Raw genomic sequence first — 20,485 nt, 5'->3', positions numbered from 1 at the left:
TTATAAATACCACGAAAAAGGAAAAAATAATGTATACATATGTACATACATGTGTTTGAGGGATCAGCAATGTTGAACGGCATTGACAGGCAGAGTACCTATGTAAGTATGCCGGACTAGGCCGCCACGATGGGCTGTCTAGCCAGTTAAGAAGTCACATGAAAACATGAACACGCGCACACATGCGCACACACATTCTACTTACAAAAGCATCTACTCATATATTACATATTCATACTTATTGTAGCACATGTAGTTAACTAGTTGACTGCTTGAATTTCAGGTTTATCAAGCTTTTCTTTATATATTTTATATACATACATATGTATGTGTGTAAGCTCATAGGTTCTAGCCCATTCGAGCTGCACCACCGCCGCACAGGGCTCTAATTATAATCTGCGCATCCGTGCACCAACTTGCTCAATACTTCGCTAGTTTTAGTAGATGCGCCGAAGCGCTTGTTTCCACGGTACAGTAGGGCAAGTTAAGGCATAAACAAAAACCCGCCTTAATGGTGCTCATCGCTGAGTACTTTTAGGGTTTAACTGGTGCAAATGCGAAGATGACTTGAACGGCCGACCTGAGAGACGGTCGCTTGCAATATCCAATGTACGAAGAAAATATAATAGCCACACGAATAAGTAGTGGTGGCGGAAGTGTTTTTACGCAGATACTTACGGATAAGCGATGCCATACAACTAAGGAACAAAAGGCCCAGCCAAACGGATGAAACATACTTTTACGGTGAAATTAAAGCAACGGTTTATACATACATACATATGTATGTGCTGTGCGAAACAACACGAAAGTGGTGCGTTCTGTAACAATGTTTATAACTATTGTTAACAAAAAATTCAAATGCAAACAAGTCAATTTTGTAGGGGAAGTTTGGGAATCGTGCACGGCAATTATATTGAAACAAATTATTCGGGTCTTTGAAAAATAGAAATGCCGCTTATATTATTTATTTATTTGTGCAATCATTCACCTTTTTTAATTTCTAGTTATTTATGAATGTATTTCTTTGCGACATAACAATTCTTACTCGAATTCCCGTGATTTTCAATATCACCGTTTGTTTGCATACCACAAATATATATGTACATATTTATGTATGTTCGTTACTCGCATTTTCCCACTTTCTAGCTGTTTTCTCACACAACTCCACAAACCCTCGCCTCTCGGAAACTGGTAAATACTTTATAGTTTCGCTACAATTCGTTTTACTAGGGACGCACCTCTCGCTCAAAACCGTGTTTTTGTCGTTTCCCTCACGCAGTTCACGGGTGTAATTTATTTTCATGTTTGCGCCAGGGCTTTCGCAAATATTTATTTAGGATGTTATTTAATCTTTATTACGATACTGTCGGGCAGTTCGCTGTTTCACTAAGCCTAATTGCTGTTGTAGTTAGCTAACTTGTGTATGACTACATATTCATATGTACCATATACAGTACATATTATATACTTTTCTATATTTTGAGCAAACAAATAGCTTGAGGGGTAACACGATTGAATTGGAGATTCGGCTTTCGGCGTGTGAATTATTATCTTGTTTTTATATACATACATACATACATATGCAAATGGTTCCCTCTATGAACGTCGCGGGGTCTTACATAACCTCTACTTGCCACAGTTGCATAATAGAGATCAACAAAATCAAAACCTGTAACAATTCTTGTGAACTCAGATCCATTACAAATTTTCCAATGTATAGTAAAGGTTCTCGCTTCGAACAGTCACATGCATGCATGTGTATGTATGTATGTATGTGCTATATAATATACAGAGTGTTTAGAAATTAAATATCAATCTGAATTTGATATTTATTTCGCACCCGTGTGAAAATAAAATTCCAAAAGAAATTTCTTCGCATTATTCATAACGGTTTTTTATATTTGTACAGCTGCGTGGACTTTCCTATCTGTACATTTGAGAATATATTGGGTAGTCGAAAAAGTCTTTTCGTATTTCCAAACAAACCAACTTATTTTTTTATATTTATACTTTTTGCCATTTTTTCCGCTAGAGACATTATTCCATCAGTGTAAAACTTTCATCAGTGCAAATCAAAGTTTCGATTTCGAGCGAACCGTTGTTGTGCTACACGAACTGATACAGCATCGTCTCTGTAAACTTCACAAATTTCTTTGGTGACTTGCGTGGCATTCTTCCCTTTTTTATGCAAAAATTTCAAAATATAGCGAATTTCTTCATTATTTTCACTCATTTTTGAACAGCTGTAACTTTTTATTAACTTCCTCGATTTTAATTTTTTTTCTTAAATGACAATGTGATTGGTAGCACTGGCGATATACGACTGCAACGACATCTATTGACAAAATACGAAAGGACTTTTTCGACTACCCAATATTAGTATATTTCAGGAGTATTTACTGAAACTCTCATACCTGCGCTCCAGTGGCTCCAGGAGTGCCTAATACTATACGAGTATACATAACTATATTTTTGTAGAACGAACTTATTCATATAGAGCTCTGAACCTTAGACGTAAAAGCTTTCTCAAGTACTTAGTACAATTTCGGCATTTTTAATTACCGCTATCTCATAATTTCGTATTGTAAAACACTTATTAAGAACTCAGTAACGGTAATTAGCCTGTTTTCTCAAAATTACGAAACTTTTGGCTTAGACAAAGTCACATAATCAATATCTTAATGATTTCACCCACTCATAGTGAAATCATAACTGTTATGGTAGTGATCGAAATCGTCGAGATCGGGGATAAGAGTGAAATCATTTAATTAATTTACAATGGCATTCAGAGCAATTGACGGGCATTAAGTGAAGGAAATTTGAAAGAGAAGGAAACATCGCTTAACAGAAGATATGAAAAGCATTTTTAAACCGGCATATGCGCGACTATGTACATATGTATGTGTGCTCATCGGTAGATGCGAACAATTATGTGCGAATATGGATCGGAATTGAGCGTGAGTGTCACTGCCAGTGCCATTGCCAAAGCCAAGGAGAGTGTATAGAAATTTTTTGAAAGCAATGCGTCATTATGTGGCGGCGCGACACATTGCTTCGAGTGGGTGGCTGCAGATTGCAGCGCTAGGGCGACACCATCGTTGCCATTACCATCGTCGCCGTCACTTGGAAACACACAAAAATCAAAGTGGGTGCATTCACATGTCTCAAGTGCTTGTTATATGCTCGATATGCGGCTGCAACGGCAAGAACAGCCACAATAAGTATAACAATAATAATGACGCTCGACGGGGATGGTGACGGCGTTGGCGAGGGCGGTGGGGAATATAAAAATGTGCACAAGTATGCAATTTCCAACAACAAAAATGCTGTTGCACTTAAACAAAATGCAAATGCCAAATAAGGCCCAGGTTTTGCCACACAATTCACACTGATGCGTGCATTACCGTCAATATGTAATTTATAGATACATATAAATACATATTATATGTAGTATATGCACATAAATGTATGTATGTATGTATAAAACATTTGTGTAAAAAAAATCTAAATTTGCCGCCATGAACGACGTGGCTGTGAAGCGAGGCATAAGAAGCAAAAGTGAAAAAAAATCAATTAAAGTATGCGAAGGTATGAAAAGTGTCCCGTATGCGTATGTCAGCCAACCGCATTACCATCTCTAGAAGAGAAACGTGCAAGGCTAAAAAGTGAAAATTCTTTCAGGTCGAAAATCACGTTAAGTGCAACCGGCAACCACCAACTGCCGAGAGCCAAACCATCATTCATAAGCATCTCCCAGACCAAAAGCGGAATTGCGAGAATTTTTAATTGGATTTGCAAATGTGGAAGAGGTAAGAAAAAATTATGTCGCACACACTTCCTTTGGCATGACGAAGCGCCAGGCAGCCGCGTAAGGCCTGTCACAGCCCACAGGTATACTCGTACTTGAATCGCATGCTTAAACTCACGGTATCGCCCATGGCCTAAGAAAAACGGGTTCTTTTTATGAGGGCTTGGCTGTCTTGGGGGTGTTACCCGACCATAACAACAGTATATCATTAGGCGGAACACCCGACAGCGTCGAAGCGACATCATAATAACAACATGAAATGACGCGAGTAACATGCTGCGGCTGCGGCAGTTAACGTCGGCTCCAACATGTTTGCCTAGTAACTCCGTTTGTATTTACTCGGGCATATTGCACGAACATATAATGTATTTTTGCACGTGCATATGCACCTATCCATGTAAGCGAATGCGTGCGTTGCAAATATGATGAGTCACACATTGGCGTCGTCTTCAACCCACTCGGTTAAAAAGCCCACATCAAGCAACGACGTTTTCTACTTGCTGCAATGAAGTTTAAGTTGCATCCAATGCCAGTAGCATGCAACAAAATTAAATGCAACGCAACGCAATCATCATTAAAAACCGCTACCCGCACGACTGTAGTGGTTCGTGACTTCCCGCACCGTGAAAGGGCGTCGAGAGCAAATTGCGGCCGCGAAGTGTTCTGATACAAATTTCTCTCGTGCATTTCCATATATTACTTTATGCGAATTCCTCATCGGTTAAATTTTAAAATAAGTAGCAATCGGCAGAAGCCTCTGTTTCGGCATTGGAACTAAACCAAGTTTCCAGTGTAATGTTTCATACGGCACAAGAATGGAACTTTAAAACTATTAAAAACTTGTTGCCGCTGTAAGTCCGGCTTTAACTAAAAGTAAAGTTTTTAATCAAAGAATATTTCTGTTTCTAAAATTTCGCTATCCATCACTGTATTCCTAAGTTATTTTGCGAGAGTTCTTCCTTTCTAGACTTTGCAAATATTTCTCTAATCTTCCATACTTCTCTTGCATATCATTTGATTTGAAGGGTATAAGTTCCCTTGCTATGAAAATTCTCGGCCGTTTGACTTGATTTGCAAAGGTGAAAAAGTTGCGAGTAAAATTGCAGGAAATTGAAAAGAAAGCTAAACATGGCCGCCAGGCAAACAGGAAACAAGCACGGAAACATCAAAATTTAAGTTCAGCTGCCACATACGGGTTGGTATTTTTTCGCCGCCATCCCACTTGCATTCACACGCAACCCTACTCTTTACACGCTCGCGCTTGGACGCTTTCCTGTCGCTCAGGCAAGCCGGCAAACAGGCTGGCAGGCAGACATGCGGCAATTGTTGCTGCCTTCCGCTCGCTTTTGATTGGTGGAAATTACAGGGTGTTGTTGTTGTAAAGACCGTTGTTTTCAGTTGTTCATGTCAACAAGACTTACATTCAGCGTTTTTCCGGTTTCTTGATTTTAACGCAAAATGGCACCCTAATGAAATTGGAAAAATCTCTTTCCTCTAAGAGCAAGTCGTGACTGGGGCGTAGGATATCGCCATCGAACGGCAGTAACACTAACTTTGACATTGACATTGGCCCTGTCAGAGCTGATAGCTTAGTTCGAGGGTTGCATTGAGGCACTTCTATCGTCCAATAGATAGAGTTGTTAAAATTAATGGTGGGGTTATTCGCATGGCGTAGCAAAGATTAAGCAACAAATAGTTGTCAGCTTATTGGGGAAACTTTGCGTGACGAACTTTTTTAGCATTGCGTGATGGCCATTTTTTGCATAACTTTTGTGGAGTCAGAAAGCGAGATCTCAGCAATTAGCTTTCGGTTGTGGATGAAATAAGTGATTTAACTTTAAAATGATTTGATGGTGTTGATTGGTGTTTGCGTTTTTAATATTGCTTCCGAATGTAATTATTCATGGCATTTCAGTGTATTTATTATAATTTTCTTCAAAACTACTCCTCGTAGGACAACATAAGTAAATTCGTAACTTATTAATATCGTTTGCTTGTGTTCGGCTTAAGTATTTAATCCCTTTCTTCACGATAAGAATACCAAACATTATAACACTGACACACCGCTAACTGTAACCTTCTCATCTACATATGTAACAAATGTCAACCTCGTTAAAACTATTTATAATTTCACCACACGCTGGAAGGTGTGTCGAGAAATGTCCTGTCACCAAGTAAATGAAAACTACACCTGCGATCGGAAAATTAAATCTACGAAAAATGCAAGTTCATTTATCACTTTGAAGCAATACGAAAAAATACTTAATGTTATTTGTTGGTGTCAATGCTCTATGGCGTTCGCTGAATTGGCCGTCTAGGTAGTGTAACTATCGAAATGTTGGTGTAACCGTATATACATATGTATATAAAACGTAGGCGACTTGCTACTGCGCTACGACTCTTATTGCTGGCATTATAAATGTAAACAACAACAAAAGATGTAGCAGCAAAGAGAAAAAAATAATAGCAATGGGGCCGCTGGCAGCGCGTTATTGTAAACTCATTTATTATTCGTTAACCCCACCTAAAAAGCCAAACCGAAAATGAAACCAAAAAACCGAAACGAACACCGAAAACCAAACAGCATTTCAACGGCTTAAAACTGAAATTCAGCCAAGCATTTCAGCGGCGGTGTGCCCATCAAATGAGAATCAACAGCCACAGCAAAAACTACGATATCAACCGGTACAGATGCAGCGCTTGGTGCGCCTGATGCGGCAGCTTACACTATTGTGTTTGCTTCGAATATCTCTACGCTTTTATTTTCAACATTTGCGCAGGTAACTTGCCACATTTCCCGCCATAACACGGCACAACCGCAGTCTATGGACTCATCCAGCGATAAAAATGCTGATTTCAAAGCAAATGCATTTTCTTAAGGCAGTGTCAGTGTCTTGCCCCGACTTTTCTTGCCGCACCTTAATTTTCCTACATTCTGTTTTACATTGCGTTTTACTTAATATTTCATTTCTACTCACAGCTAGAACGGTTGATAAAAAGTGTTCTTTATTTATTCCGGGCTGGTGTAGAATCTAGTGCTCTAAGGCGGCACACATACGTATATAATACCTATGTATGTATGTGTAGGTATCTCTGAACCTTTGTCTATCCTTTTATCATTAAGCAAATGCTCATCAACGCGTCAAGTAAAGTGGCATCCGAAGGTGCGCAGCAAACGCACCGATGTGGCATGTGGCAGGTTAACAGGCGGCCAGGTATACAATAACACTCACATAGACACAAATCTATTTTTACCTACTGGCACAACACATACATAGACATATAGACAATACGTGTCTAGCTTCTTTCCAGGCGAATGCAACTCTTAGACAAAAAATCACATTTAAGCACAATCATTCTGGCATACACAGCATGCAACGTAACGCCATAGATGGCATCAAGAAATGCTGCGTCTGCGTCAGCCAACAAGGAAAGGTTTGGAAAAAGTTGGAAGACAAATGGAAAGCAAATCGAAGAATAAGAATCACTGCAACCAGTGATCGGTTACATGCGAGCTCATCTAAGCATACATACCTACTCACAGTGCTCACCAGCGTTTACCTGTCTTATCTTGTAGAGGTGCAACACTTGTGTTCACCTGTTTGTTCGCCCCTTTGCGTTCCCCTTGCTCCATCGAATTCTTTTTATGGACTCATTGTCCAACTGTTTGTCTTCTCAAATGGATTTCTGCTCAATCATTTTCAGCAGTGTGCCTGCAAATAGTGATCCCCCCACCGATGTTATGACTATTCGGCAAAGAAACAAGGTGTTTCCATTACCGAATGTAAGATGTATAAGAGGAAGCTATGATGCATAGCGGATTTAAAATAATTTCCCATGCGTCATTACGACGCTTTTGTTGAAGTGTTGTATAAAATTATAAGTAAAATTCAAACGTTCTAATATCCTACCATCATAACTCATAATTAGAATAGTCTGTTTTAATTTCCCTTACGGCTCTCTTAGAAACGCACATGCACAGGCATACATATAATATTCACGATATTGGCTCAGTTTTCAAAAATTCCATTTAACCTTCTTAATAAATTTGAATCTATTTTTCTTTACTGCGAAACTCGACTTACTCCTAACGAAATACATAAACACAGTTAATTTGTGTTCGGTTTATGTGTTTGGGGACATATGAATTAGGTATGTATGATGATGGAACTTTAATTCACAAACAAGGGTTAAATATGCCCATTAAATCCCACATCATTTCTGTATATTTGTATACCCTGAACAGGGCATATAAAGTTCGCCACAAAAAAGGGTAGGTAACACCCAAAAGGAAACGTCAGAGACCCGTCAGACCTAAGTTTTAGCCATCTGTATAGACGCGAACTAGTCTATGAGTTCTTAAGATATCTGAATGGTCTGAAATTTTGCAATGGCTTTTCCCACCAAGAAGCTGCTCATTTGTCAAAACTCGTGTATTCGGAGTTTAGCATATATGTAGCTGTCATAGAAAATAAATTAGAATCAAGTGCTTGTACGGAAACTTTTTCGCTTGACGAGGTATCTTCACCAAATAATAGAAAGTACTGCTACAATGTCCGAACAAATTGTTTAGATCGGATCACTATAGCTTAAGACTGTCATTAAAACTGATGAATCAAAATAAAGATCTTTGTATAACCTTATATACTACAAGTATAAATATAACTTCGATGGAACCGGTGTAACTAGGCCAGCTGACTGAGACTGTCTTCTGTGTAGAGGTTCTCTTTCGGATTAGGGGTAGAAATATAACTGTACATACATACTTCCATATTAACTCTAAATATAGCCAAATTATAGTTATAGAAAAGGCATAAATATATTTATATTTTTTTTAACCAGTGCGATTTCATCCAAGAAATTCTAGACGTAAAGCGGTATTTTTCCGACTAGTTCAATGATGCACTGCAGGGCCGAGCCATCTTTATATATAAATATTACGTGTCAAACAATTCAAAAATAAAAAAATGTAGTGAAAGCTGTATTAAATGAACGCTCTATTAAGAGGACAACTCTAATAATTGGATAGAAAGGCGGGTTCGTCAGTGTATGGGAGACTTCACTTCAGCATGTATTCACTATCCCCCAGAAAATATAATACAGTTGAACTTCCACAACTCAAACTTCTATAACTCGAAGTTCTCCATAACTCGAACTCTTGAATTAGCAATAGAAGTCAAATTACATACAAATTTCCTGCCATAATTCAAACTTTTTTCGTGGATTATGGTGATTCGAGTTAGTAAAGTTCAACAGTATTTATAATTTTCAGTAAAATGCAAATCTTAAGAGCCATATTCTCAATGTTTGGTTAGCAGTCATTTGCCAGTTAAGTTCCGGTAAACTTAACCAAGGTTCTTTTTTTCGGTAAAGAATCTTTTTTTAACTAGAACTGACATATGCTGTTAACCTAACTGAGTAAACAGCCTTAAATTCGTTTTTATTTCCAATGACATTTATTTGTATGAGCATATTCAAAATTAAACTTCAAGTACACTCCCCTGGATTCTTATACCGACAAAAATGTTTTCGTCTTTATTTGTAAATGAAATTTTCACTGGATTGAATAGTTTATTATATGAATAATAGTAAAAAATGTATACCACAGCAACGCGTGGCCGGATCCACTAGTATGTAAATATATTTGTATTTAAGAGCTGTGAAAGCGTTGGGAACTGTTGTCTACTTAATTAATTGTTATTTTACTTACATATGTATGTGTATATGTATGTATGTATATTGTGTGCTTGTATTTGTGAAAGTTTTACACGGACACATCTTTTTTTACTTCACTGACAAATATATACACTTGTACATATGTATGTACGAACGCAAACAAATTTATTAGCGCATTGATCGTTACTCAGACAGAATACTTTATATTCACGTATTTATGAATATGCATATGTACATATGTATGTATGTATCTTTTGCTCATTGATGTCTCAGGCATAAAACAATTCTTTATAAGTATATTGCATATGAAATAGTGTAAGTCTTCTGAAATGGTCTTACTATACCAAAGTATGTACATACATACATATGTATGTCCATATGTATTTGCAAATCTATAGATACATGACACCTGTACCGATTACATTCAAAGTCACGCTCCAGTACTTCAAAGTTCAGTTCTCTTTCTGGCTTGGACTGTTCTTTTTTACTACTCACGCATATTTTCCTGCGTTTTTCTGGCTTTATCGTCAATTGTTCTCAGCGCATTTACGCCATATATTTTTACATATACTATTTGTATGTACCTTTCCATGGAGTTTCGTCATTTGGATAGCATACAAATCCTCTGGAACAAGCGAGCGGTTGTACATCGCCGTCACTCTAACAGTGCAATAATAAGTCAGTCATCATACGCTAATGATCTGAACTTTCAAACCTATGAGGTGTGTACAAAAACATATACAAGTTATTTTGTCGCTCAAACCGATTTCAAGCCCAACTTTGCCTTCAAAACTCAGCTTATTTTCACCACTGACCCATTTTTCTTACTTTTTTGTTTCTCTTTACCACTACAGTAAAAACACAGTAAGCAGTGCAAGAGGGTATTTTCGATGCAATCTTTTCAAATTCTCTGCGTGAATCCAAAGTATGGTTTTGAAGTGCACTAAATGGCCAATCGAATAATATGTACATACATACATATGCATGTTATTGAAGCTCGAATTAACAATAGCTTTTCTAACGAAGTAATAATACGAACAGGAAACGAGCGATCTTGTCGAGACGAGATGGAAAATTTATTCTCGTACGAATGTTGATTTCTATGTATGTATGTGTGTAGTAGAGTTTCTGTTTCTACTGCTTTACACTACTCAGTATTCAGTGCAGTGTTCTAGGTGCTGTAGGTGCATATAATATATGTGCATACATACATACATATGTATAATATGCACAGTCAATTATAATTGAGGTTTGCAACTTGGTTACTTCTCATTCTATTTGCTCTTTGCGATCAAGTATTGTGACTCATCATCGTAGTACTGCTATTTCCACATTTGTTTATAACTTTTGTTTAACGGTATGAAGCTTTTATTTTACTTACTCATTCTGACATTTTTATGTTTGCCACTTGTGTTGGAATCTCTGATTCCGTGATAAGTTGAAATTATACAAATGTATGTGTAGGAGTATGTATGTAAGCTTCACTTATAAAGCCACTTCTACGGCTTTGTAATTAATCGTCACACTGAATATTGTTTACCACTACCATAAATTGTTGTAAGAGAAGTCATACAATGTGTTTTATAACTAATATTTTATAATATATAGTATGAATTGGCATACATACATACATATGTATGTATGTATATATGTACATAGTATTATGAGGTGCATGTGTATAATTTCTTCTGCCATTCTTCTACCAATGTATCATATCAATCGGAATACCACGTAAATGTCAAAAAGGATCAGTTTTTTTATGTGCCATATGCATATGTACATACATATGTATGTATGTATGTACAAAAATTAATATGAACAAGTGCATGTGTAAAGATCCAACTCCTTTACCTATGCAATAAACACAAAATTAATTTGTGAAGAAACATGCTTAGATTTATGTACAGTGGAAGGGCATTTAATAAATCCAACATATTTTGAACTGTCTTTTTACTTAATGAGTGGGAAATCAGAGCGGCTGCAGCGGCAGAGATGCACATGTTTGAAATATTTGGGGCACTCACAACGTGTCAAAAAGCATCGTAAAATCATAAATTTTTATACTAGTTTAAAAAATTTGTTGTTGCATTGCATACTAAAATAAGTTTACGCAAATACAACTCCGAACGCTATGTTTTCGGATCGTTATAACTTATAACTTTATGAGACTATGTGAAACCCCCAATTAAGTTACAATGGTTATTGTGCCGCCAATGCGTTCTAGATCTCATCTGTAATAAAACATCGAACTACTTAGTTTGAAAAGTTGGTACCGAAAAGGAGCATGGTTTCATCGCCGAATCGGTATTTATACTCTGAATATCGACTTACATATATAAATAATCAACGTGACGAGTTGAGTTGAATTAGCCATATTCATCTGTGTGTCCGTCTGTATATCCGTGAACTAATTCCACAGTTTTGAGATATTGCTCTGAAATTTTGAACACGTTATTTTCTCCTCAAGAAAGTTATTTGTTGGAATCGCTGATATTGAACCGCTACAGGTTACGGTTGTCATATGAACTAATGCACAAAATAAAGTCGTTGAATGGAAAATTTTTTATTTGACGAAATACATAAGTATATCCACAAAATTTGGCATAGAATATCGCCCGACAAGTTTTTCAAATCGGACCAATATAGCATATAGAGAACGTTTTATTTGAAGAGATAAATTAACTAATTAAGTTCTTGTATGTTTGTTCGTGAAAGGTATACTAGCTTCGGTTCAACCGATGCCAACGTTTTTTCTTGTTTTTCATTAAATTATATGAAGCTGAACCAGATGCTTGTATGGGAAAAAGACGGTCGTCTGACTTTTTAGTAGAGTAGTTTATAACTAGTAAATTTCCCTGCAGAGTAAACAAACATGCATGAGTGCATTTGTGTGCAACTTCAAACGCGTCTCCATGATTCACTTTTAGTACACAGTAGCCACAACAATGATAACGACAACCGCAGCCATAGCAATAATATCAGTGCTGAAAAATATGATTTTGCCTTAATTGGACAAGCGAAGGTGTGTTTGTGCTCAAAACGTACGCCGCGCTCGGGCGGAATTACATATTGTTGGCGTCCAATGCGCCCGCATGCATAATGCAACTGTCAAATGTGGCGCGAAATCATGGACGAGCGGCGCGCAACGAGCCCTTCAGTGTTGCTCATTTACAGTGCCGAGGGAGATTTATGTGTCAATACTTAATTTACTTTCGTCCGCCGGCAGACTGCTGCTGCGGCTGCGCCCCTCCTGTCGCATGGTAAATGCGGCGTAAAGCATCAACAAGCTGCTGCATTTCGCATTTCTGTTGCCACAAGCGTGCTGCAGAAGTTATTTTCATTCACGAATATTTTCCAAATTAAAAATGTTCAAATTAAAATGAAATATGTGTGCATCAGTAATTCAGAAGCACATGCCTTACAAACATACATACATACACGCGCATATCGAAGGGGGGAAAATTGTTGGAAAATCAAATTTCAAATGCGAGCGGCCGCACTTCTGCCAATGGCATCCTCCATAACAAAATCTCTAATACGAGCACCAGCAGCAACAATGAACGTTTAATGAATGCCACAAACGCACAGCAAGTGCATGTGCATACCCAGATACTCTTTCAATTGCAGTCTCTGATCTACGTGCATACATACATATGTATGTATTGTGTTGTGAGCACTCATGTTTCTCAGTAATTTGGCGTTTGAAATTTGAAATTCCAAACCCGATTTCAATTTCGTTTTGTTGTTCGAAATGCAAAATCTGTGCTGCTGGGCCAACTGCCTATTTGGAGTTTATGCAGCTGTTGGTTCGAGCGCGCAATAAAGTGAGTGTGGCAGCTTTTTGGCGAATACACATATTGCAGGCTGCATGCAACATACTTATAAACGCACTTTGCACGCACCAACGATTGCTGCTGTGGCTCTGGTGATTACGGGGGCGTGCGCGTAGTCAACTAGGCAAAGCGCAGCAAATACACATGCGTCCACGTATTGCAGCAGCTGCCTATATTATTTAGGTTTTGCTATTGTTTGTGGGTATATGAACCTCACGTCAATGATCTCAGCAGCACATTTTGCAATTGTTTCAGCTTCAGTGGTAATTGCGCGCTCTAATGATGCCGGTGGCGTCGCGTCATCAATAGCAATAACAATATTGGCAGAGATAACAGTAGTCTCAGTGGAATAAAACGTCAGCAACATCAGTCGCGATTCGCACACTTCTCCGCGAATTCTTCAAGCGCGAGCGTTTACTTACAAAAATTTGCTACGGCTTTCCGCCCCCGATAGGCAAATCCCTTTTTAGTTTAAATTATTAAATCTAAGTTTGAATATTGTGAAGTTCACAACTGGACTTCATTTCAAATTTATCATTATTTTCTATATGCATACAAAAACGATTCTCCTTAATTGTTTCCAAGATCGCATGTCCTTATTGCGGGCCGACCTATACTAACATTAATAATTTCACGTATTTTAACACAGACAAAACCACTGTAACGTCGCAACAGCGCCGCTGGCTAACCAATGTAAATCGGCGAGTAACTTCCACGGCTACGACTTCCTTCGGCTGGAGTACTTCGAGTACATAACCGATGCATTAGAGTGCATTCATTGCATTTACGTCAACGCTGACGCCTGACGGCTGCTGCTGCAGCTGTCATTTATTGTTAGTGTAGTGTGCACACGCTCGGTTGCACTTGCAACGCTTCTGCATCGTTTTGCATGTGTGCGAATTCCATACACGCACATGGGAAGTATATCTGGGCATAAAAGCGTACGAGGACTACTTACTCCGATGCCCTTTTGGCCCCAAGAAGAAATTGCAAAGTATTCAATTTCACATACGGCACTTATAAAAACGGATCGTCATAGCCCAGTATATATTTACCACTAAATGGATCGAAAATCGCGATTAAAGCAAAATCAAAATTATTCTTTTTTCGAATTGTTACCATCCTTTAGACTTTAAAAACTCCTTGTAAATCTATCACAACTTCGGAAGCAACTTAAAACAAATGTGACACCCGAAGATGTAAGCTTACATTTTAGTCCCATTTAGTCCGACTGGGTATTTTTGCATTCATTTTATCAAAATATATGTACTAGGGTGATTCAAAAATAATTTTTTTTTTTTTTCAATTGGTACTCGCAAAAATAGGTTCCTAGACGCCTAACGGTTTTCTATTTTTTCTTATTATCAGATAGAAAAATTTATATCTCGCTTCCAACTACTTGAAAAAATATTTTGTTAATTAGGTTTTGTAGGAAATTGAATGCTCTAAAATATGGTCTCTTATGATTTTTTCGTAAACCCAACCGTTTAAAAGATATTAACGGTTGAAATTTGACTATTTTTGGAAAAATTCTTTTTTTCTTATTAATTTTATAACTCAATGAAAAAAAATTATTATGAATGATGATACACATAGTTTTCTAGGAAATTTACTGCTCTATAAAAATGGTATACTGCGATATTTCGATTAAGTTAAGCGTTTACGAGATATTCATCGTCAAACATCAATGCATACATACATATGTATAAGGGTGGATCAAAAAAAAAATTTTTTTTTTTCATTTGGTACTCTGAAAAATAGGTTCCTAGACACCTCTAAGTAAGCCTCTCCAAAAATCTATTCATAATAATTTTTTTTCATTGAGTTATAAAATTAATAAGAAAAAAAGAATTTTTCCAAAAATAGTCAAATTTCAACCGTTAATATCTTTTAAACGGTTGGGTTTACGAAAAAATCATAAGAGACCATATTTTAGAGCATTCAATTTCCTACAAAACCTAATTAACAAAATATTTTTTCAAGTAGTTGGAAGCGAGATATAAATTTTTCTATCTGATAATAAGAAAAAATAGAAAACCGTTAGGCGGAGGACCTTCCCGTTACAATTAAAAACTCATATTTGGAGAGGCTTTCTTAGAGGTGTCTAGGAACCTATTTTTGCGAGTACCAATTGAAAAAAAAAAAATTTTTTTTGATTCACCCTAATATGTACATATGTAAAAATATGAATTTACAGGCATACATACATATGTATGTATGTGTGAGTAGCGAGGGAGCTGTACAGTTAGGTTAAATTTGCGAATCGTTCTAATGTCATCGAAGAACAACAATAACCGAGGCATATGCCTTCTACATCTGTACAACCGCAAACCTCACACCGCACCCTCTCGTTTACCTTTATTTACACTGTAGTTTACAAATTTATTACATGTTTGCATTTACAGACATATGCTTGGCTAATTTATCCTCGGCAACTGTTCTGAATTCGCGAAGTGCAAGGTGTGGTTTACTAGCGCTGCTGATGGCAGATTTGCAACATTTTGTTGCAGCTGCACTTTCGCGAAGTAATGCTAATGCCACATGGAGAAGGGGTGGGTGTGAGGTAATTAGAATTGCAAAAATGTGTTTACTGTTTTTATTTATTAAATCAACTGCTGCTTGCTGCTGCCACCGTTTGCCGTTTGCTTTATGCATGATCCCTTTGTTCTATTTTGCGCACTGTTGCATTGAGTACGGTTACTGCTTTTGCGAAAGGTCATTAACGCCACAGTTGCCGGCCTGTTTGCGCTACACACTACAAATAAAAGTGACCGAATATTTGTTGTAATTCATTAAGACATGAATCATGGTGAAATATGGGAGGGGAGGAACGTGAGATGGCATTGTTAGCCGCTCTGTTGCAACTCCCGGAAGTGCGAGCATCAAACAACTGCCATACAATCAACGCGACAACAAATCTCAACAACTCTCTGGGCGATTATGATTTCCCTAGAATCGTCACTGAATTGGAAATTTCAAATGGCATCAGCAATTCCATGCCAACCATCAGCCATTTAGTGAACAACTCAATTATTATTGTGCATCTGTATTGGTGTATCAATGTGTTCAAATGTATGTACATATGTAGGTATTTACAATTCTTTTGTGCACTCGCACCAGATCCATTTCAACTATTCTCTTTGTCAATTGTCAATTGGTAGTTGTCCGGTTTTAGTGGTTATGATCGCAGAGCTCTACCTTTTAGAGGGTATTGCCAGCTAGCTGAACTGGTCGCAGTAAAAATCCATTAACATTGCCAATCAACAAAATAGAAGACACTTTACACTTCCCTTGACCCAATTCCGGCATCGCTCGTGAAAGAGCGAATTCCTGTTGGAATTCCAGTTGAAACCATCAGTTTGTAAGTAAGAGTTAAGTCCGGGTTTAATTTTAATATAGAACAATTCTTCAAACTATGAAGCATCGCGTCATAATCTTAAGAAATAAGAATTTGTTTAACTGTTATCCGAAAGACAGAATTTACTTGAAGTTTTTTTTTCGTTTTTGTTTTGTCTTATTTTGTATGTGTGCTTCTTATTTCATATTATTATTTGAATATATTCAACTCCAGGTAAACAGGTTTCAGATACAAGATGACCTTTTTCATACTGACATCACTCAAATATATGCAGGTCTCTGGTATTTGTATAGAAAGTAAGCGTATATGATATCCCGCGGCTTATTGCTCCCTAATTTGAAATACTTTGAGCCTCAAATTCTAGCATCCACAAATAAATTATGACACTACTGAGGCAAAATGAATTTTATTACTGGTCATTGACCTTACCGTGAGCTTCACTCAGGTAGTGAGAGTTGACTTACAGAGTTCATTTACACTCTTAAATATAGGAGTAAAAATAACGTTAATTTTAAATAACGTTTAAATAACGTTAAATAACGTTAACCAAACTTATAGGTTAATTTTCGAGTTGGTTGCTGAAAGTTGCAAACTATCTGATAAAACAAGAAAAAACGTTAACTTCGGTTGCACCGAAGCTAAATACCCTTCACAGGTGCATTTCTGTTAGTAACTATGTGTTCAGTTTGTATGGAAGCTATATGCTATAGTAATCCGTTCTAAACAAGTTTTTTAGAGATTACATTGCTGCCTTAAAAAATAACATATACCAAATTTCGAAAATATATCTTGCCAAACGTGAAAGTTTTTCATTCAAGAACTTGTTTCCGATCGTTCAGTTTGTATGGCAGCTATATGCTATAGTTAACCGATCTGAACAATTTCTTCGGAGATTACATTGTTGCTTTAGAAAATAACATATATCAAGTTTCGTGAATATATCTTGTCAAATGTGAAAGTTGTCCATACAAGAACTTTATTCCGATCGTTCAGTTTGTATGGCAGCTATATGCTATAGTTAACCGATCTGAAAAATTTCTTCGGAGATTATATTGTTGCCTTAGAAAATAACATATATCAAGTTTCGTGAATATATCTTGTCAAATGTGAAAGTTTTCCATACAAGCATTTGATTCCGAGCGTTCAGTTTGTATGGCAGCTATATGTTATAGTGACCCGATATCGGCCGTTCCGACAAATGAGCAGCTTCTTGAAGAGAAAATGACGTTTGTAAAATTTCAAAAAGATATCTTAAAAACTGAGAGAGACTAGTTCGTATATATACAGACAGACGGACAGACAGACAGACGGACATGGCTAAATCGACTCAGCTCGACATACTGATCATTTATATAAGTATATACTTTATTGGGTCTCCGACGATTCCTTCTGGGTGTTACAAACTTCGTGACAAACTTAATATACCCTGTTCAGGGTATAATTATAGCAAACAATTTTATACCGACCCGGACGATTTATGAGATTATGTGAGGTTCTTAGAAAACAAATATCAGTTGGTAAATTTTTATTTAGTTACTAGTGTTTGAAGTTGCCTCTACATATGTACATGTGTATGTACATATGTACATACATATATGTATGTATGTAGAGTGTATTTTGTATCATTTCGTTTATATAAGGTTGAATAATAAATCGAATTCATAGTTAGTAATCCTTAATTCTCCATCTGTTTATTTCAGATAGCGCAACATACGTAGGCAACATACTGAAGATTAAGTCGGTGAAGAAGGAGGATCGCGGCACTTACTATTGCGTTGCCGACAACGGCGTCAGCAAGGGTGACCGTCGCAACATCAATGTAGAAGTCGAATTCGCACCTGTCATCACTGTGCCACGGCCACGTTTGGGACAAGCTCTCCAATATGACATGGATTTGGAATGTCACATCGAAGCTTATCCACCACCAGCTATTGTCTGGCTAAAGGATGACATTCAACTCTCTAACAACCAGCACTACAGCATCTCTCACTTTGCCACCGCCGACGAGTACTCCGACTCCACATTGCGTGTTATCACCATTGAGAAACGTCAATATGGCGACTATGTTTGCAAGGCCGTAAACAAGCTAGGACAGGCCGAGGCGCGCGTCAATCTCTTCGAAACGGTGATCCCGGTGTGTCCACCAGCTTGCGGGCAGGCATATTACGGCGGGGCTGAACATTTGGCGGCCACTACATTTGTATTATTGATCATGGTCGGAGCGGCGCTCTTTGCAAGATAAACGCAACAACTATGAATTTGTTTAATACACACCTACATACGTATGTACATACATATGTACATACCAAGTGGGCGTGTTCGAAGAGCAGGACGCAGCTTACAAAAAAAAAAAAAACAAAAAACGATAAGCGATGAAAGACGAGTAGCAAGCTGGCTATGCCGCAAATAAAACACTATCGAAATACAAGCATACACACATTATATATACACATGCATATAGTTAAAAGAAAATCGAATATTGTAATATTTTAAATTAAAATTTAAAAAGTGAAAAGCCAACATCAATGGACTTAAAGCCAAACCGAAATCGATCAATAAACACACGCGTTTCTGTTATCAACGAAGCGAAAAACAACTACTACAAGCATTCCAGGAGTCTTAAGGCCGCGTCGTATCGTAGTGAACCTTTACTTTTAACTTTTATTTAATTATCGTCTCAAATATTCCGCAACTTTTTCGTTTTGTTTTTTTTTGTCGATCTAAGTAAGTCATTTGTTGTAAGGTTTCTATAAAGAAGACGTCCATTTTAGTTAAGTGCTCAATGATTTATTTCTCTGTTGTTTAATTTTATTTTATTTCATTTTACTTTATAATAAAACTATGTACATATGTACATACATACATAAAAGAGCGTGCTGAAAACAAAAGCGTATACAACCAACGCGTGTATGTATGTAAAATTGGCATTTGTTTGAAGAAGGTACACAAATATTTTGTTGTATGTTGGTAGACCGCCACCAAAACCCCGTCCACAACTTTGAAACATCTCGGTTATTGCAAAGCTGTCGAAAACATCACTCAATGGTCCTTCCTACAATTAGCATCACAATCGGACTTGAGTTGCATAATTCAGTATATTCAAATACATATGTATACACATACACAAGTCAAATTTTTTTTGAAATATCCATTTCTTAATGTCTATTAATATATAACAGACAAAATTATAAAATAATGTCAATGGAACATGTGTTCTTAAATGCGAAAACAAAAAGTATAAAATTTAATTAAAGCAAGTAATTTATAAGAACATAAAATATGGAAAAGTTGAGTAAATTTTTTATATAATATATTCTATCTTACCGCTCTGTTAATCATAAGTTTTTTATAAGTAAAACGAATAAGTTTTTATATTAAATACATTGTATGTGAATAACATTTATGTTTGTATGTGACTACAGACCCATTTCATATCGGGTGTAAATAAAAAGTAAACAAATTAACTTACATTTAGAAGGTATAACAATTCAATTATAAACGATAAACGAATGTAATAATAATACATGTGACAAACCAATAGAATAAACAGAATTAATTAAAAATGTATACTATATATTTGAGTATAGGCTCTATTCCGCGTACTTTTCGGGCCTCACTTTTCTTTCTACAGACCTGACCATATTTATTGAAGAGGAGAGGAAGTCGAATGTTACTTTTGGAAAATAAATACAAGCCTTCTTCTAGCAAACCATTTGGTTTCAACAAATACGTCGAATCGTTGTGAGACGTTTTAATGACACTCATACTCACTCATTTGATCAGCTGAAATATTTTATTATTACTGAACAC

General features: G+C 36.9%; 1 protein-coding gene across 1 annotated transcript in view; it reads left to right on the top strand.

The window, feature by feature from the left end:
* Window positions 1–20,242, top strand: part of LOC120773010 (lachesin) — a 32,247-nt gene extending 12,005 nt beyond the window's left edge. Inside the window, exon 2 of the mRNA XM_040101932.1 lies at window positions 18,376–20,242. Within this exon, the coding sequence (XP_039957866.1) occupies window positions 18,376–18,917 (542 nt within the window). The 3' untranslated portion in view covers window positions 18,918–20,242. The remainder of the gene's footprint in view (window positions 1–18,375) is intronic.
* The last annotated feature ends 243 nt before the right edge of the window (window positions 20,243–20,485 follow it).

Source organism: Bactrocera tryoni, chromosome 3 (assembly GCF_016617805.1).
Source record: "Bactrocera tryoni isolate S06 chromosome 3, CSIRO_BtryS06_freeze2, whole genome shotgun sequence".
Classification (NCBI taxonomy): Eukaryota; Metazoa; Arthropoda; class Insecta; order Diptera; family Tephritidae; genus Bactrocera; species Bactrocera tryoni.
Note: the sequence above shows the minus strand (reverse complement) of the source record. Positions and strands in the feature narration are given on the sequence as shown.